This window comes from Protopterus annectens, chromosome 12.part0 (genome assembly GCF_019279795.1).
Source record: "Protopterus annectens isolate FY-2018-M chromosome 12.part0, PAN1.0, whole genome shotgun sequence".
NCBI lineage: Eukaryota > Metazoa > Chordata > Ceratodontiformes > Protopteridae > Protopterus > Protopterus annectens.
This window is the reverse complement of record NC_056746.1, coordinates 790,500,608-790,517,622: the sequence shown is the minus strand read 5'-3', so window position 1 is coordinate 790,517,622 and position 17,015 is coordinate 790,500,608. Positions and strand designations below refer to the sequence as shown.

The 17,015-nt window shown below is 41.7% G+C and overlaps 1 protein-coding gene across 1 annotated transcript in view; it reads right to left on the bottom strand.

The window, feature by feature from the left end:
• LOC122816213 overlaps positions 1–17,015 on the bottom strand; it is a 1,390,304-nt gene that overhangs the window by 551,667 nt on the left and 821,622 nt on the right. Inside the window, exon 8 of the mRNA XM_044088959.1 lies at positions 5,778–5,898. Coding sequence (XP_043944894.1) covers positions 5,778–5,898 — 121 coding nt within the window. The remainder of the gene's footprint in view (positions 1–5,777; positions 5,899–17,015) is intronic.

Sequence of the window (17,015 nt, the reverse complement as noted above, 5' to 3'; positions counted from 1 at the left end):
GTACCCCAGACAGGTTAGCACCCTTTGTACAAAGGCCAGATGATTCAAAGGTATGTCCTGGCTTTCTGCCTGAATTAGACAATCGTCCAGGTATGGGTATATCTGAATATTTCTTTGCCTGCAGAATGCAATGTCTGGAGCTAGGCACTTTGTGAATACCCTGGGAGCAGTAGATAAGCCAAAGGGCAGTGCAGAGAACTGATTTGAAGCGTAGGCATCTTCTGCAAGATTCCCTGATTGGGATGTGCAGGTATGCTTCCTTTAAATCTAGTGTTGCCAACCAGGCATCTTTGCCTAGCATAGGGAGCAACTGGTGAAGAGTCAGCATCTTGAATTTTGGAATCACCAAAAAGGTGTTTAGAGTAGAAAGGTCCAGGATAGGACGCCATAAATTGTCTTTTCTGGGTACCAGGAAAAGTCTTGAATAGAAACCTTGTCCCTTTTCCTCTTCTGGTACCAATTGAATAGCCCCCGTGCTTAAGAGAGAAAGTACTTGCTTTTGGGCCTCTGCCCACTCTTTTGGGGGTAGATCTGGCCAGCCGCTTGGTGTTGGTAATGTGTGGAAGTGAAATCTGTATCCCTGGGACACTATATTTAGAACCCATTTGTCCTGGGTATGAGTTCCCAATTCTTTGCCTGAAGATCAATCTTTCCCCCCAAAGGGGCAGTCAGTTGAGAAGTGCTTGGAAGTTTTAAAAAGAAGTCATTGAGACAGTTTACCATGGGGGGAGGTTATTACTCACAGATTTGGAAGTGGAGGCCCCCCACTGCTTAGTCCTTTGCGTACCCTGGGACTGAAGCCTGGGAGCTCTGCTGGATCTGGGTTTGGACTGAGAAGGTCTGGAAGAGGCAGGAAAGGACCAATTCTTGGAAGGCCAATGCCTACTAAACCTTGGAGGTTGTACAGTTTGCATAGATTTAGCTTTTTCCTCCATCTTTTTAAGAACTTCTTCTGCCTTGTTGTTAAACAGGCGGTCCTGGTTTAAGGGAGCATCCAGTAATTTTGCTTTAACATGATCTGGCAAGGATTGCTCCTTAAGCCAAGCATGCCTTCTAAGTACAGACCCAGTTACAGTAGTCCTGCAAGATGCCTCTAGTGAATCAAAACCACACTGCAGAGTATGTTTTCCAACATGTTCAGCTGAATGCAGTAAATCCTGTAAATCCTTATTTTCAGCACAATCAGGAATCAACATAATTTTTCTGTTTAAGTAATCCAATAATATGCTGCTGATACTTTAACATATGAAACTGGCAGTTTAAGGCCCTAATGGCCAAAGTTGCAGAAGTGTATACCTTCTTACCCCATCTATCCAGCGCCCTGGAGTCTCTATCAGAGGGGGTAGGATTTTTGGCAGTAGTAGCTTTAATGTCCTTGGGTCCCTGTGAAATAGTCTCAGGATCCGCAGTAGGATTTTTAAAAAGGAACTTGTAAGAGTCAGGGACCCTGTCATATACATCAGGTTTTCTGGGAGCAGGAGGTAAAGAGTCAGGGGCCAAGCTAGATTCCGAAAAGGCATCATCAACAATGTCTAGTACAGGAGGTATGGCTAAAGGCCTGTGCTGGGGCAGGAGTAAGAAATCCCTAAGCCTCTTTTTAGAATCAGAGAAATCCTGACTTTCCCAACGAAAATGCTCCCCGAGAGTATGCAAGGTTTCACCAAAAGAGAAATCCTCTGGAGGGGAAGCAGAGGGAATAGAGTCCTCAGCATCAGAATCCTCATAGGTAGATAAGGGTAAATCCTGGCCATGAGAGGTAACAGAAAATTCAGAATCCTGGTCAGAAGTATCATAAGCAAACTCAGTCCTAGGTCTCTTAGAGGGGGAAGGCTGGCTTCCCCTGATTAAAGTAATAAGGTCTTCAGCCATTCTTATCATTTGTTTTTTAGGCATAGAGGCCTGACCATGCGGTCTGGGCGTCGGTTTTCTAGGCATGGTTTGAGTTTTAGGCCTTGAAAAAGAAGATGGCATTGGTTTAATACGCAAGTCAGTAGACCTGAATAAACCCTCAGAAGCCGGTGCCTGCAAAGCGGCTCTGGACCCATCCAAGATAAAGACATCCGCAGGTTCCACAGTTGAAGCATCTCGCAGCATACTGGACTCCGAATGGGTCTCAGTAGAGGCCTGCGAACCTGAAGTAGCAGGTATCAGGGGCTGTGAAAGCGCCTCACTGAGTACTGGCGAACTGGCTTAGGAGAAGCGTTGTTGGCAGCCTTGGACCTAGGTGACCTGTCTCTGTCTTTATATTTGCATTTTTTTAGGAATGACGGTAGTCGGATGGCTTACCGAAGACATATCAGGATAATTGAACCGAGCACAAAAATATTTAGAAGCAAAATCATACAGACGACGGATAATTCGTGGCTTAAATAAGGCACAAAACTGACACCGAGGTATGTTGTGGTCAGGGCCTAGGCAAGGAATACACTATGAATGAAAATCATTATGAGGTATTTGCTTTCCACAAGTAATGTAATTATTTACTTTTACTGACATCAGTTTAGAGCAAGAAAAAGTTTCTACAACGGGATACTTAGCTTTTAGTTGAAGACTTCGGTTCTGAAACTCGAAAACAAAAATTTCAGGAGTCGGCCGACCGGCACTTGTGAACTGTTTCTGCTTCGGGCACAGCACGGCAAGAAAGACTGATGTAATGGTGTCGGCTGCATGTTTTATACCCCTGACAACCTGATGTCACGGAAGAAGGGACAGCAACTGACGAAGGACCCAAGACTTTGTTAATCAGGCCGACCGAGGGCTACTACAAGCAGATAACCCAGATGTGATGACTGCAACAGTGAAACACGAAGAACATTTGCTCTTCCCCTACCCAGACTCACGTAGTACCCATGCTTGATCCCAATAACTTCTCTTTCCAACCTGTTCCAGTAAACACCATAGTTAAATATCTCAAAAGGCTTAAACCTGTTACACTTGCTGCAGACTTTCTACCTGCTGAATATCTAAAAACTGTTGCAGAAGCAATAGCCTATCCAGTATCCATATTAATAAATACATCCATTTCAGAAAAACAAGTCCCTACAATTTGGAAAGCATCATACATCATCCCCTCTACATAAAGATGGAAACTCAACAGAATTACAAGCCAACAGCTTTACTATCACCATTAACTAAAATACTTGAGAGGTGCATCCATTCACAAATCTTAAACTATCTAATAACCAATAATCTTATATCTAACACACAGCACCGTTTCCGTCCTAAACACAGTACCATCGCTGCTCTTGTTAACTTTAATAACATTAACCACCATTGCTTTGAAGGTAATTTAGTTTCCTTCATCTTTCTTGATCTGTCTAAAGCTTTTGATACTCTCTCTCATTCTAAACTCTTAACTACAGTCTTGGAATTTAAACTTAGCTACTCATTCTACACTTACTTGGTGCCAGCAGTATCCAACTGGTCGCTAGCAAGCTGTAAAATGGAAACAAAATCTCTCTTCACTACTGCTTGTAATGTTAGGAGTACCACAGAGATCTATTCTGGTTCCACTCCTCTATTATCTTTACTAACAATCTTCATACTGCTACCCCACTTGCCTCCTTAGTTTAACATACGGATGAGTCCACTCTGATTTGCGCTCCCCAACACTACAGAAACTCCAAGAAATCATCCAGCAGTCATTCAGTGCAGTGGAATCTTGGCTAAACCATGCACAACTTGTACTTAACCCTAACAAAACAAAACTCATGCGCTTCTGTCCAACTAGAGCTGCAGATCCCTACTCACCATACATCATCATCAAACTATACAATTATTTATCTGGTTTCCCAAACAAAATTACTTGGAGTGCTCATTGACCATAATATGAAATCAGACATACACATATCAGAGACAACAAAAAGAAGTTCACAAAAACTAGGAACCCTGTACAGAAATTGGCACTTTCTAAACAAATCTTCAAAGGCTACTAGAGCAAGAACCCATTTTATCTCTAAGCTACTAAACACCTCACAAATTCTCACAAATATTAAGAAATCTGACCTAGCAAAACTTGATACATGCTATAATAAAAATCAAGGTTTGCTATAGAATCAAATTTCAGATCTCATCATTGTTTGGATTTAAAACAACTATCTTGGCTCAAATTACCAAATCTACTTATAATCAACTCACCTTCGCCCATCGAATACTAAATCAGCCAGAAAAAAACACCAGTATTTCAAAATCTATTAATGCACTACTCCAATAACAGGGTATTGTGTTCCACTAACAAATCCTTCTTAAATATATCCAAACCTAACCAATGCAGCTGGAGTTTCACTTTTCTCAAACTGCGCTGCCAAAACTTAGAATTCCCTGACACTAAATATCAGAATTACTAACTTTCAACTGTAAATTTTTTAAATGTATTTATTTAACATTTATTGACCGGGAAAGTCCGACTAGGTTCCACAGATCCTGTTTTCAGCAGAGGCCCAGGGAGAAATTCTCCAGAAGCATGTCTTTGTAATTGTAAAAAATTTCTAAAATCACACCTATCTGAATCCTGGACCTGCTCTTGCACAAACACTGGTTAGGGAATAGATGTCTTAAGGCAGCTAAAAGAACACAGCCAATTATTTTTGTATTTGAATAGTATACCCTACTAAACATATGTATTACTTAACTTGCTTGTTTTTTTACCTTCAGTCACAGCACTGCTATTCTTTTTATTCCTAACTATATGATTGTATTAGTGAAATGTATAACACATATTTTTCATTTTGCCCTTCTATCTGACACTGAATCAACATTTGTATCTGTACGTTGTATATGTACCATGCTATTATTTATAAATTGTGGAGCTTTTCTCCCCGGGGCTTCTGCTGAAAAAGGACATTTTGTCTAGTCAGACTTTCCAAGTAAACTAATGTAAAATAAAATACAAAATAAAAATAAATACTCCCCTGATCAATAAGCTCAGTCATTGTTTATATGTTATGTTTATTTATTTTCATTTGTTTACAGCGAAAGTCCAACTGGGCACAGAATCCCTTTTCAGTTTTTTTTTTTTTTTTAAAAGCAAGAAAATCAAGAGACGTTGCAGCATGTTATAAAGCTGGCTGATGGTAAGTCTGAAGACTCCATGTGGGCTGCTAGGACTTCGGCCATACATTTCATGGTTTTGGAATGAAATCTAGTACAATACTCACAACTAGAAATGTCATGTTCAGGCCCTGGAGCAAAATAAATGAAATAAAATCCATATGTGGGATTTACTTCCCACACTTTAAGCAATTATTTTCTTTTTTTTTTTGAACATTAAATGAAAGTCCACTTACCCAGCAGTGTACTTACCTGAATGTAGACTGGACTCAACTCTGGAAAACAATCCGATTAACAGACTGATGGACTGTGACCATTAGAAATACAGAGTAGCGCATCAGATTGCACAGCCAGAAAAAAACGAAGATGCATGTGCCCGACTTAAACCATGATGTCTGGACATCAGTCCTCGGCTGGGGTTGATACAAAGACGCTAGGAATTAGATTGGTTGTGGGCTTCTTCATGGCAGGAAGACCCAAGGATTATTACTGCAATATTTACTAAGAACAGGTACAGTTGCAACTGGTCAGACTGTTGCTATACTGTACTGCTCAGAGCACCATGCTATTCAGCAATGTACTACATGTACAGTGTCACCTCTGATGACAATGCTACCACTTCTTAATATAAAAGTACTTATAATGCTTTGGGCTATTTCTGAAAAAAGAACTAATGCATCTACTGGCTGACTGTCTTTGACAAAATAGAAATAAAAAGTCACACATACTTGTACTCAGTGGCAATTTTTTCAAATTCTCTCAGTATGACTTCCAGACCAGTGAGTCTCTTTGAAGAATAACGTAAATGCTCAGGATGGGATGTCTTTGTACTGGAACAACCTTCAGCTTCTGAAGTAACAAAAGGAATTATTATAAATGCAGAGCAGGAACTTTAACTTCAAATACCAAGGCAATTATTTCAATGAAAACACAGTTATATTGGAGGGAAAAATGGTAAACATATTCACAGGAAGATCACCACATAGATGTAACTATCAGCTAAAAAATACCTAAAGACTGTGACACATACAGACACTTGCTACATCAAATGATGTCTAACAGGACCTCTCCTTAAGGGTCTTTGGAGAGGATCTGCTTTTCCACCAATCACCATGCAGCAGAACATTAGAAGTTCCTGTGTTTTGAGATGCTTGCATATCCAATCGACACATGTTGTGACATTATTTACCAGTTACGTAAGTGCGTAAGTCCCCAGATCAGTTTGATTCGTTGCCATTAGTAAGCATGTTCCTGTAAATCAAAAAATAGCACTACAGATTTTACACCTGCATTGCTATCAAATAAAATATAAGTATACACCTGACTGATTTGCTTGGCACTACAAATGTCAAGGCCGGTAGAAGTGAAATTCATTCACACGGGGAACAAATGGAGAAGAACTTTAATCCCAACTCATATGGGACAGCATTTCAACTGATGAACCAATATGGTAAAAACATACAATATCTCTTTATATAATACTGAGAAGCCTCCATAATGGGACTTCAGCTAGGATCAATTCCAAGCAGTTCTATCAGTGTGGAAAGACTCAAAGGACTGCAAAAGCACACAAATCAAAAAGCTGAGTCCTGGAGCAGTGTCTTACAAAACGAGACCAGACTTCTGAAGCCACAGTCAAGACACTAACATAGTGAAAGTGAGTAATAAAGAACATGTAGCCCTGGCATAGATGTCTACAAAGGAGACATTTTTTGAAGCAAACATCGATGGCAGCTGATATTCTACTGGAGTGAGCTATGACCACAGCATTCAAAAGTGCATATATAGCTGACTGATGGCAAATGACAACACAGATTACAATCCACTTTGAAACTATAGAGTTAGCAACCACGAGGTCATCACTTCCTGCTCCAAAGATGACGAGCAACTGGTCTGTCTTCCTAGTTCTGTGCAACAATTTCAAGTAGCATTTTAATTGTTGCTCCACATTCAGGGTGTGAAAGGTTCTCTCTCCTGTGGTTTCTGCTCTTGAGAAAATATCTAGAAGCTGGATGGACAGGTTTTAGGGACAATTAAAAATATGTATTTGGTAAGAAACACATCTGCACCCTGATGGGCACCTCCTTTTTTAAAAACCAGATATGATTCCCTACATAACAACACCCTAAAGCCCCCAGATTCTGCATGCTGAGGTCACAGCCACCAAAAAAGTTCTTTTTCTACTAAATGGACTTCAAGACTGTCATGCTAGTAGGCTCAAAATGCAGAATGGCAAGCTTCACATTCATCCATGAAATGAGAATACCGCACACGGGAGAGGTTCCGCAAAGGAGCTCTTTTAAAGAACTGCCTGACCAGTTTGGTGCTGGGTCACAACTTTGCTCGCTATAAGATCATGAGGTGGAGACAGCTGGCACATATGCTCTGATGACAGAATAACTGAAGAACAAGCTGCACAACTGTTTGAGAAAAATCAATATCACTTGAAAGCAGACTGAGCAGCACAGCAGTGGGTAGAGTTTTACCGAAAATGAGAACCAGCTCCATGTGGAATTATAGGCCTGCCAAGCATAAAACATCCCAACATTCTCAAACTCTGTGACTCCAACTGGCAGGTCAGTTAGAATTCAAGGGGTTATATTAGAACCCACACCCTAAGATGGAATTGATAGGTGCCCCAAGTACAGTGGATATCCTTTGCTGGGACTGGGAAAGTTTTCTGTATTTTTAAGGATGGGAGAGCCTAAAACTAGATTCTTCTTGACCACCAAGCTATAATGAGAACAAATTTTGACATTTCTTTCATGAATTTAGCAGTTAGATGTGGGATCAGCAGGAATCCTCTGTGCTTGGTAGTGAGAATACATTCACAACTATTTAGTCTTTCAAATGGCAAGCAGAGGGCCTGGTGTGCTTCACCTCTGGAAGATACCTTCAAGCAACTGCATCAGAACCCATAGCTTCATGGAAGACTGAAGTAATTGCTCAAAGAATCTACTAGCTCACTTACTTCCTCATGGGTATGAATGGCTGAGACGGTGATGCTGCCTTCCAGAGTCCATTGTAAATCAGTATCACTTCTGTACCAGTGGGTAAGATTTTGTGCCTGCCTTGCATTGTTTAAGGACCAAACAATAGGCTGGTTGCCTGCCAGACAAGCAGAGGTAACCGACAGAGCATTCTCTCTAAGGCCACCAGGGCCAGGAAAACAGGTTTAGCACCAACTGGCTTATATGGAACCTACTCTCGAGGGGAAACCATGCTCTCTTCTCCATCTGGAATACTGGTAAGCTCCACAGCCCACAACTGAATTGTTTATCTTCAAAATATGCTACAGGTTCAGCAGCAGAAAGCAAAGAACAAACAGAAGACCATTAGGGTCCTTTTCCACCATCTGGACCAAGGGTCTGACACCACAAGAAGGTCCATAAGAATTTGGTGGCTCTAAACCCCTTACAAATTAACAGATTCCTGCAACACTCACAAACTCAGACGTGCAAAATGCACCATGAAGATTACAGCAATGAATACGCCCAGAAAGTCCAGCAGAATCCACTCCTGAATCCCAACTGTGACCTCATGAATTCTCTCCAAAGGAAAAGATGACTGACTGTGAGGAAAGTCCACCCTAATGGAGATAAAGGCAGTCTTCTGAGTAGGTGCCAGAAAGCACTTCTTCTAAACCATGCATTATTGACTGCAAACATCAGACAGCAAAAACCAGCTGACATTTATCTAGGTGAAGGAAAATAACCTGCAAAGTTTCTGTAACCATAGCAAGAATACCTTAATAAAGACATTTTATGCACTGATAAATGTCCAAATGTTTATATTTTGCAATGAATACAAAGTTCTCCCAGAGAAACCAGAGGAATCTATGTGGACTCCAAATGTTTTGTTTTTTTTTTGTCAAAAAGCACCTATCATACTCAAACTGACACCATCCAGGTACCCTGTAAGAGCAACGATATAAGCTGTTGTAGGATAACCTTCTAAAACTAAAAATAGATATCAACATTATCATCAGTCATCATCAACCCCTTTTTCCATTTTCTACATGGGGTCAGGGTGTTCAATTCAATGGAACGCTACCCTTTCAGATGGTCATGAAGGACTGTCACAGGTCTTTTCTCCCATGTTCTATACATCTCTTTGCTGAAAGTCCTGGCTCCCTCTTGCCTTCTTCCTGTCTCGCCCAATCTTCAGCAGATTGTTTTCTACTTTCCTGCACATATGTCCCAACCATCATAATCTGTTTTCTTCGACCTTCTTTGCAACTGGAGCTATTATGGCTTCTGCTCTGATGTCCTCCTTTCTTCATCTGTTCCACAGTGTGTATCCTACCACCTGCTTTAGGCACTTCATCATCTCCAGCTTCCTCACCTGCTCTGCCTTTACTTCCCAGGTTTCTGTACCATACAGTAGTATTGTTGCACTGATGTTTTGTACATCTTGTTTTTCACATTTCAGTTTCTTTGGCATTCTTCTGTCATAAACTACCACTAACACTCTGTGCCAGTTGGCTGCAGCCCCTCTGATCCTAGCTTTTAATCCCTTATTCAAACTTCCCTTTTCCTCAACCACCCCTCCCAGATACTTGAAGGTGTTACTCTTTTGCACTATTTTCCCTTCTAACTCAGTTCTCAGTTTTTTATGATTCCCCCATTTATTGCCACAAAATATGTCTTGTCTGTACTTCAGTTGCATTCCTTAACCATTATAATTTGCTGAAGTTCTTGTATCATAGTCTTTTTGTAATGTCACATTGTCTGCATACAGCAGCTTTGCTGATGTGTCCCTGTTTCTTAATGTGATCCACCAGCAGCATGAACAGCAGTAGGCTCAGAGCTAAACCCTGAAGCACAGTCACTTGGAATACCTCTAAGTCCTGTCATTGGGTCCTTGTACACAACCTGCACTAAATTTCACTAATGTTTCTGGGCCTTCAAATAATTGCAGGAATGCACAAATCAGCTTTCTTGGGGCCTTAACATATGCTTTCTCAAAGTCTAGGCATGCCCAATAGGACTCTTCCCTAGTCTCTAGCTTTTTCTCAACTAAATGTCTCCCTGCAAACATCAAGTTGGTTGTGCTGCATCCTGATCTGAATCCAAACTGCTCATATCCCATTTTACTTTTTACCTCTTTGCAAATAAGTTTATCAGTCACCCTCTCCAGCACTTTCATGCCCCCATACTACCCACAGTTGTGAATGCACCCTTTGTTATTGCACTAGCTATGAAAATAGATGAATGTACTCCGTGAAATAGTGGAGGCAGAGGGCAAGATGGAACTCCTGTCCCATATAGAATCAAAAACAGACGCACCTTCCCTGCCTCTTTTTTGAAAACAGAGCAGTCTCTACAGTTACTCACAGTAAAAAAGCTGAGCCACTCACAAAAGTTCCAATGACATGAACTGATTGATCAGTACAGCTCTTTTGGGGAGGAGGGCGCAAAACAGTGGTCAACATGAATGAGCATCTAGAATCTACTGGCAAAAGTACTCTAAGCGATGTAAAAATTAGAGACTCCTCTCAGCAAAGGGCAGTTACAATTTTGGGGGGTTAGAACTACAGTGCAACATCTCATGGGATCAATTTCTTCAAAGACCTGGCTGACACTTGAGGGGGGGAGATAAAACTGTGTGACACAACAGAATCTTTCTCAGAGGGTGAGAAAGTCTCATGTTCCTTTGGAGATGGCTAGGACTGTAAAAAAAGGATATGGAAGAGGAAGGAAGGGAGTCATTAAAGCAATCCACTGAAGTGAGGGACTCCATCCTTTACATGAGACTGCTGACTAGGTCCTGAGCAGGCAGGCAGGATGAATAGTACTTCCTCCAAGAAATATGCATCCAGGACACTGTTCTTCAGCTTCTCCTTATGGGAGGCCAATCTCAGCCAAGCCATCCTGCACAGGCATATGTCTGTACCTATGATACTAGCCAGAGCATCTGCACAGTTAAAGATACAGTGTGAAACATGAGAGCCCAATATGGAGACTGTAGAGGGAGTTTCTATATGATACTGCATGAGCTCAGACTCTGGAAGACCCTTAGGATTTTCAGTAAGCCTTCCTATCTAATTAAGAATGGAACTGACACAAGTGAGAAACAGTTGTGTGTGCTAAACCCCAATGTAACAGAAATGTTAACTCTCATGTTAAGGTAACAAACTCATGTGGTTTCTGGAACCTATGCCAGACAAAGAAACCACTAAGAAGTCAGCAGTACGATGCTTGGTTAAACATTTTACCCACTCAAGATCTGTTTTGTAGAGGGCATCCACCTTCCTAGAAGCCAAAGGGGTACATTGTTCTGAAAGCATCTGTAGTGAATGGCTCCATAAGGGGGGCAACCCAGAGCTCATCAGGCCTCATCCTCAAAAGCTCTACAAGGGTTTCTGAGGGGATGGAATAGAGAATGAAATGCAGTCTAAACTGTTTCTTAACAGACAGACTTTAAGCCTTCTTAAAAGTAGGGTCACCTATAGGCAGGGGAGGAATGGAGTAATTCTTTTCGGTATTTGAAACAATGGTCTCAGGGTCCTCTCACCCCTCATGAAAGGGTTAAGTTTGCAAGTTATATTGTAAGAAGGAAAGTGTATGACTGACTCACACTGGGTGTCGTAGAGCAAGAAACAGGCGTTTGTGTGCCAGCCAGAGACAGCACACACTAGAGAATGACCTGTATAAAGTCCAGTCAGTACTCTCTAATGTTGTGACCCTGCACATTTCAAGTTTCACAACAAACATTTGCTTGGTGTCCAGCCCATAAGAAAAAAGAAAAGACAGCCGACTGGATCCTTCATAACTAACACCCGTTGTCCATCTTACCGGGGGGGTGGGGTGGGGGGTGGCCCGGCCCAGGTGGGTAAAGTCCTTGGCCTTCAGTACTTCTTGTTGGTGGTTGGGCAACTTGAGAGATCAATCCGAGGGAATTACACTGGTTAATCACAGGCAGTGTGTAAATGCAGGCTCAAATCCTCATTAGTCAAGGAAGAGCACAGCACCTTGTAAGGACAGGAAGAGATAAATTCCACTTTTACTTTTGCATGGCCAGTCTTTTCCTGCACTCTATATATGCTTATCTTTGAGGAGATGCACTGGCTTAGTTTTGTGGCTACATGGACAATCCTCATGCCAGTTCCCACACAAGGAGCTCTGAAGAGCTGCCATCTTTTTGGACACAAAGTAGGCCAAAAGCTTCTCTCACTGAAGAAGCTTCAACTGACAGAATTAAGACACATGCAGTATATCTCGATATCATGCACTACCCTGAGACAACAAAGGCAATTCCAACGTCTTACATATAATACAAGAGCCACATGAGCACTTAATATGCTGACGTTTAGACATAATAGAAAAACGTGGCCCAAACTGTACAAGCAGCAAAGGGTGGCATAGGGGTATGCATACTTAAATATCTCGAGTGCTATGTCATGCAGTGTGTAGAAACAGGTGTAAAGATTTCCTCAAATGCAGGATATTACTTTTTTGTTTGCTGAAAGGCAAATGGTGGAGGACATGAACCTTACCTAGGACTAATTCAGATTTTACATCAAGCAGTTAGCAAGTACTATGACTGATTACATCTTACTACATAAAACAAATATATTACAAAAAAATCTATATACTTCACCTTTACAGCATAACAATGAACTGAAAAAAATTATCCAAGAAATGTACTTGGTAACATTTAAGAAAATTTACAAGTGTAAAGCTATACATCTTCGTAGAGGTAGCCAGCCATACACCACATAAGCCACTGTGAACAAATTAATTTTTGAGAGAGTAACATTTTGCCCAACACAAGGCTGTCAAATGCTCCAGCTTCAAAAATATAGTGAAACTGGGAGGTACTGGTGAGCCTGCAAAGGAGACAACTATATCTAGACAGAGCAATGCTTTTTATATTAGTCAGGTGAAAGTTTCTAACATAATACTTAATTGTATAGCCTGCATTTTGAATCCTACATTTAGGAAGAGGTAACACCACAACAGGTTGGTGTACAAATCAAATGTTTCTGTCTATCCCTTTGGAATTTGCTGGCAAGGAAGTCCCACTATGTTAAAGTTCTTTTCTACAGGAAACCCATGGTGAATTCTCCCTAAACAAAGTAGTCCAGTATTAAGTTTATACGTGTTACATACTGTCAGTACTAAAAAGATGACAAGCATTACAGTGTAGATAGCAGGTGCTTGTTGCTTTCACCAATCAGCACAAAATTAAGTATCATTACGGCAGAAATGCACAACACTTGGAAGTTTAAAAGTCAGGCAGGGTCACTTTCCACAACTATACGTTGCTAGTTCTACAAGAACAAAGTGAATACAATGCATTCCAAGAAAAACACAAGGCTGGCAAGGCCGGATATCTTAAGCCTTTATACTTGCTCTTTGAGCTCACCAGTTCACTACCCAGTCACTACGGATTACCTATCTGCCAATCAAGAAACAACAATAAAGACCTGGCTCCACAGAACTATGAAAAAATAGTACAAGATATACTTGTCTGACCTTCAAAAAAATCCAAATAGTATCATCTGGAAGGACAAATTATCTGAGTTGGGATGATATTCTGATCCATCAGAGAAATCCCCAGTATATCAGTCAATACACAAATAATGAAGTTCTCATACCTAATTATAGGGACTGTTCTTGAGGGGTCCTAAGCTGGGCAGAATCTCAGGCAGTGCAACCAGGGCAGAAAAAGCCAGATTAATATCCCAAGTCAGAGCTTACATGGCTAAGTCCTAAGAGGCTGAATTCCCACAGTGGACAAATTTGCTCTCAAGACCACTGCTTTGTGGAGGTCTGCACACAGGACTATGCTGGCACAGCTCAGACATATTCTTAAAGCAATTTTCTGCAAAAAGCCACTCCTGTAGTACAACAGGCTTTCATTCCAACACTTTGCTAATGGGAAATTAGCTGACTAATGGCAAAACACAATGCAGAGGAAAGGAGGCAATGAGTACAGACAGTGACAAGGGCTGAAAGTGGTGGGGACTTCCAAGATGACTGTACACTGAGTAACAATTTAATTTCAGCTCTCCAAGCGTGAAAACAGAAACTCAGAGAATACAGACAGTAAACTTGTCTTTTTCAGTAGATTTCAGTAACTGGCTAGAAAGTGCATTGCCTGGATGCCAGCAAAAAAGAAATTCAGAGAACCTGAAAGAAAATCAATCACAAAAGGTGAGAAGAAAACACTGACTGGGAAAGAATTCTGCAGCTGTTCAGCGAAAAGCAGTGCATGCTTCAGACATAACTTTCAGTAATCTAGAGGAAAAAAAAGTTATTTGTACTCAGAGCTGATTAAAATAAATGAAAAACTGAATGAGTACATCAACTCAATAACGTTCCATCTACGTTGTCGATCTTCATTCTTTCCTCATGAATAGAGTTTGGATCTGAGGGGGTAGGCTCCATCAGGGCTGCCTAGGCACTGAACACTCTCTTCGCGGACTCAAAGGCAGAGCTCGAAGGAGCCAGAAAGAGACTCTTATCCGAGAAACAAGGTTTCCAAATCATCACGTCCTTCTGGTCTGGCAGCACCTCCATCGAGAATGAAGCCGGAACTGAGCTGTCCACTGCTGAGGTACTGAGGAACAGAGATGGCTCCAAAAACTTCGGAGTCGAATGCTGCACCCCAGACCCAGCAGGCAAGTTTCTGCTCCGAGAGCTCCCCTGATCTGAAAAGATAGGAGGTCTTAGAGAAGAGGTCATATTTGAAGATAACAGAAATCCTCGGATTGGAGACTGATGGATCTGGACGACTGGGATCTTGAAACTCTAAGACAGCAGATGGAGTTAGAGGAGGAACTTGCAGGGGCAGTATGGTGGAAAGTTGGACTACCTGACCCAGAGAGGTAGGCTCCGAGGCAAAACCAGTCTGCCCCTGAGACGACAGAATCTTCCGCACCACTGTCTCCACATCTTCTTCTGTGAGACTTCTAAAAGGACAAACAAAATAAATGGAGGGAGATGCTGGTCTGTGCCAGACCCGTCAAAATTGTTTTGGAAGTCATAGGATCCAAAAGTTTCATCTTTTTCTGATCTGGGGTTGAGACTGGATGTTTAGGATTCCATTTCCTTGAACAGTCCGAGGAAGATTTTGACGAGGTGGAAGGCTTCAACTTTGGAGAATGGGATATGGCTTCTCCTAAAGAAGGAAGGAGGGAGACCGAAGAAAAAAACAGAAGAAAAGATTACAACCCTCAAATTCAGTAGAGAAGAAGAGGCAAGGAAATACCAACAATGGTATGTTGGGAATACGACTAAGTCGTAAGGGCAAGGGAGAAAGAAGGAAAACTGTAAACTACAAACATAAAAAGCAGGGACTAAATGGATACAAGGTAAGCTATGGAGACCAAACCATTTAATAGAAGAGTTTTTAAGAAAACAACTTTACCTATCTAATAGTCTCGAGACAGACCGATAGACCACATCTGTTAGCTAGAAGTGGCAACTGAGATCTGAGGTATATGGCAGACTGCACTGTCAAGTAGGGGAGATGCTCAAGAGATCTGGTGGCTGCGAGCTGTAGCACTGACCAAGTTGGATCCAAACCCCATTCGTGAGGACAGAATGAAGATGGACAACATCAGATCAGATATTCAGATGAGGTAATAAAACTGCGAAATGAACTACAGGCTGGATGAATATGAGACTGCTCAAGAAGAGATATTTCAAAATATAATAGAATTAGAGGATAGAGCACATGGGGAAAACTTGAGATTTTCTACAGTACCAGAAAAGCTGGAAGGAACATATCGTACTAATTTTATGAAAGCACAAGTAAGCAACTGGACTGGTATTCCACACAAGGAGTTCTAAATTGAAAGAGCATATTTGTGTGTATGCTCCAAACCTGGCCATGAGAAAGCAGCCTAGGCTTTTAATAAATAGTAAAGACGCAATCCTACTAGCATAAAGAGTTGATTCTGATGAAACTGTGGCAGGGGGACAAAGTACTAAAAGTCAGAGATAGCAGAGTCTTTGTGGAAAATGATTACTCAGTGTACTCAGTGTACAACAGGCAGAAGAGGAGTAAATGTATTCCCCTCAAATAAAACAGCTATACAATCTCAGCCTCACTACAGGATATGTGCCCACAGAATGGCGTACAGCAACAGTGGTCCCACTCCACAAAGGTGGAGCATCTACGGACCCTGGAAACTATCGCCCCATAAGCCTGACTAGCTTAGTCTGCAAGGCTATGGAGAGGATCATCATGGAGCTCATAAACAAAGACATTGGGGACCTACAGACACTAGATCCTACCCAGTTCGGCTTTGTCAAGGGCAGATCCTGCCTTTTGAACCTGGTTGACTTCTTTGAAACAGTCACCAAAGCCATAGATGAAGGGAAGGTAGTCCACACAGCCTATCTGGACCTTGCAAAGGCATTTGACACAATACCCCACTCGGGCATCATAGATAAGCTAACCAGCTTAAATATAAACCCCTATCTCACAAGATGGGTCCCAAACTGGCTCAAAGACAGAACCCACAGAGTGAGAGTTGCTGGAGCCATGTCAGACTCAAAACCGGTCACAAGTGGCGTCCCACAGGGTTCTGTCCTGGGACCACTCTTGTTCGGTATATACTTTTCCGAGGTAAAGCAAACGTGGGAGGACTATGGCTCACCAAGTTCGCAGACGACTGCAAACTGGGCGCCATAATCAACTCTCCAGCTGACACAAACATCTTTCAAAAAGGTCTCACAGAGACAGATAACTGGTGCCAGCGCCATGGTTTAAAGCTAAATGCCAAAAAATGTATAGTCATACCCTTTGGCAAAAACAATGTCCCCACAAATTACCACATAGGCGGAAACCCATTAAGTACAGAGAAAGTTATTAGGGACCTGGGGACCCAAGTTGATAGCAATCTCTCCTTTGAAAACCACATTGCCAAAGTGGTTAGAAAGACCTTCTACATAGCCCACCTCATCACGAAGGGTTTCACATCTAGATCAAGAGAGGTAATCGTGCCCTTT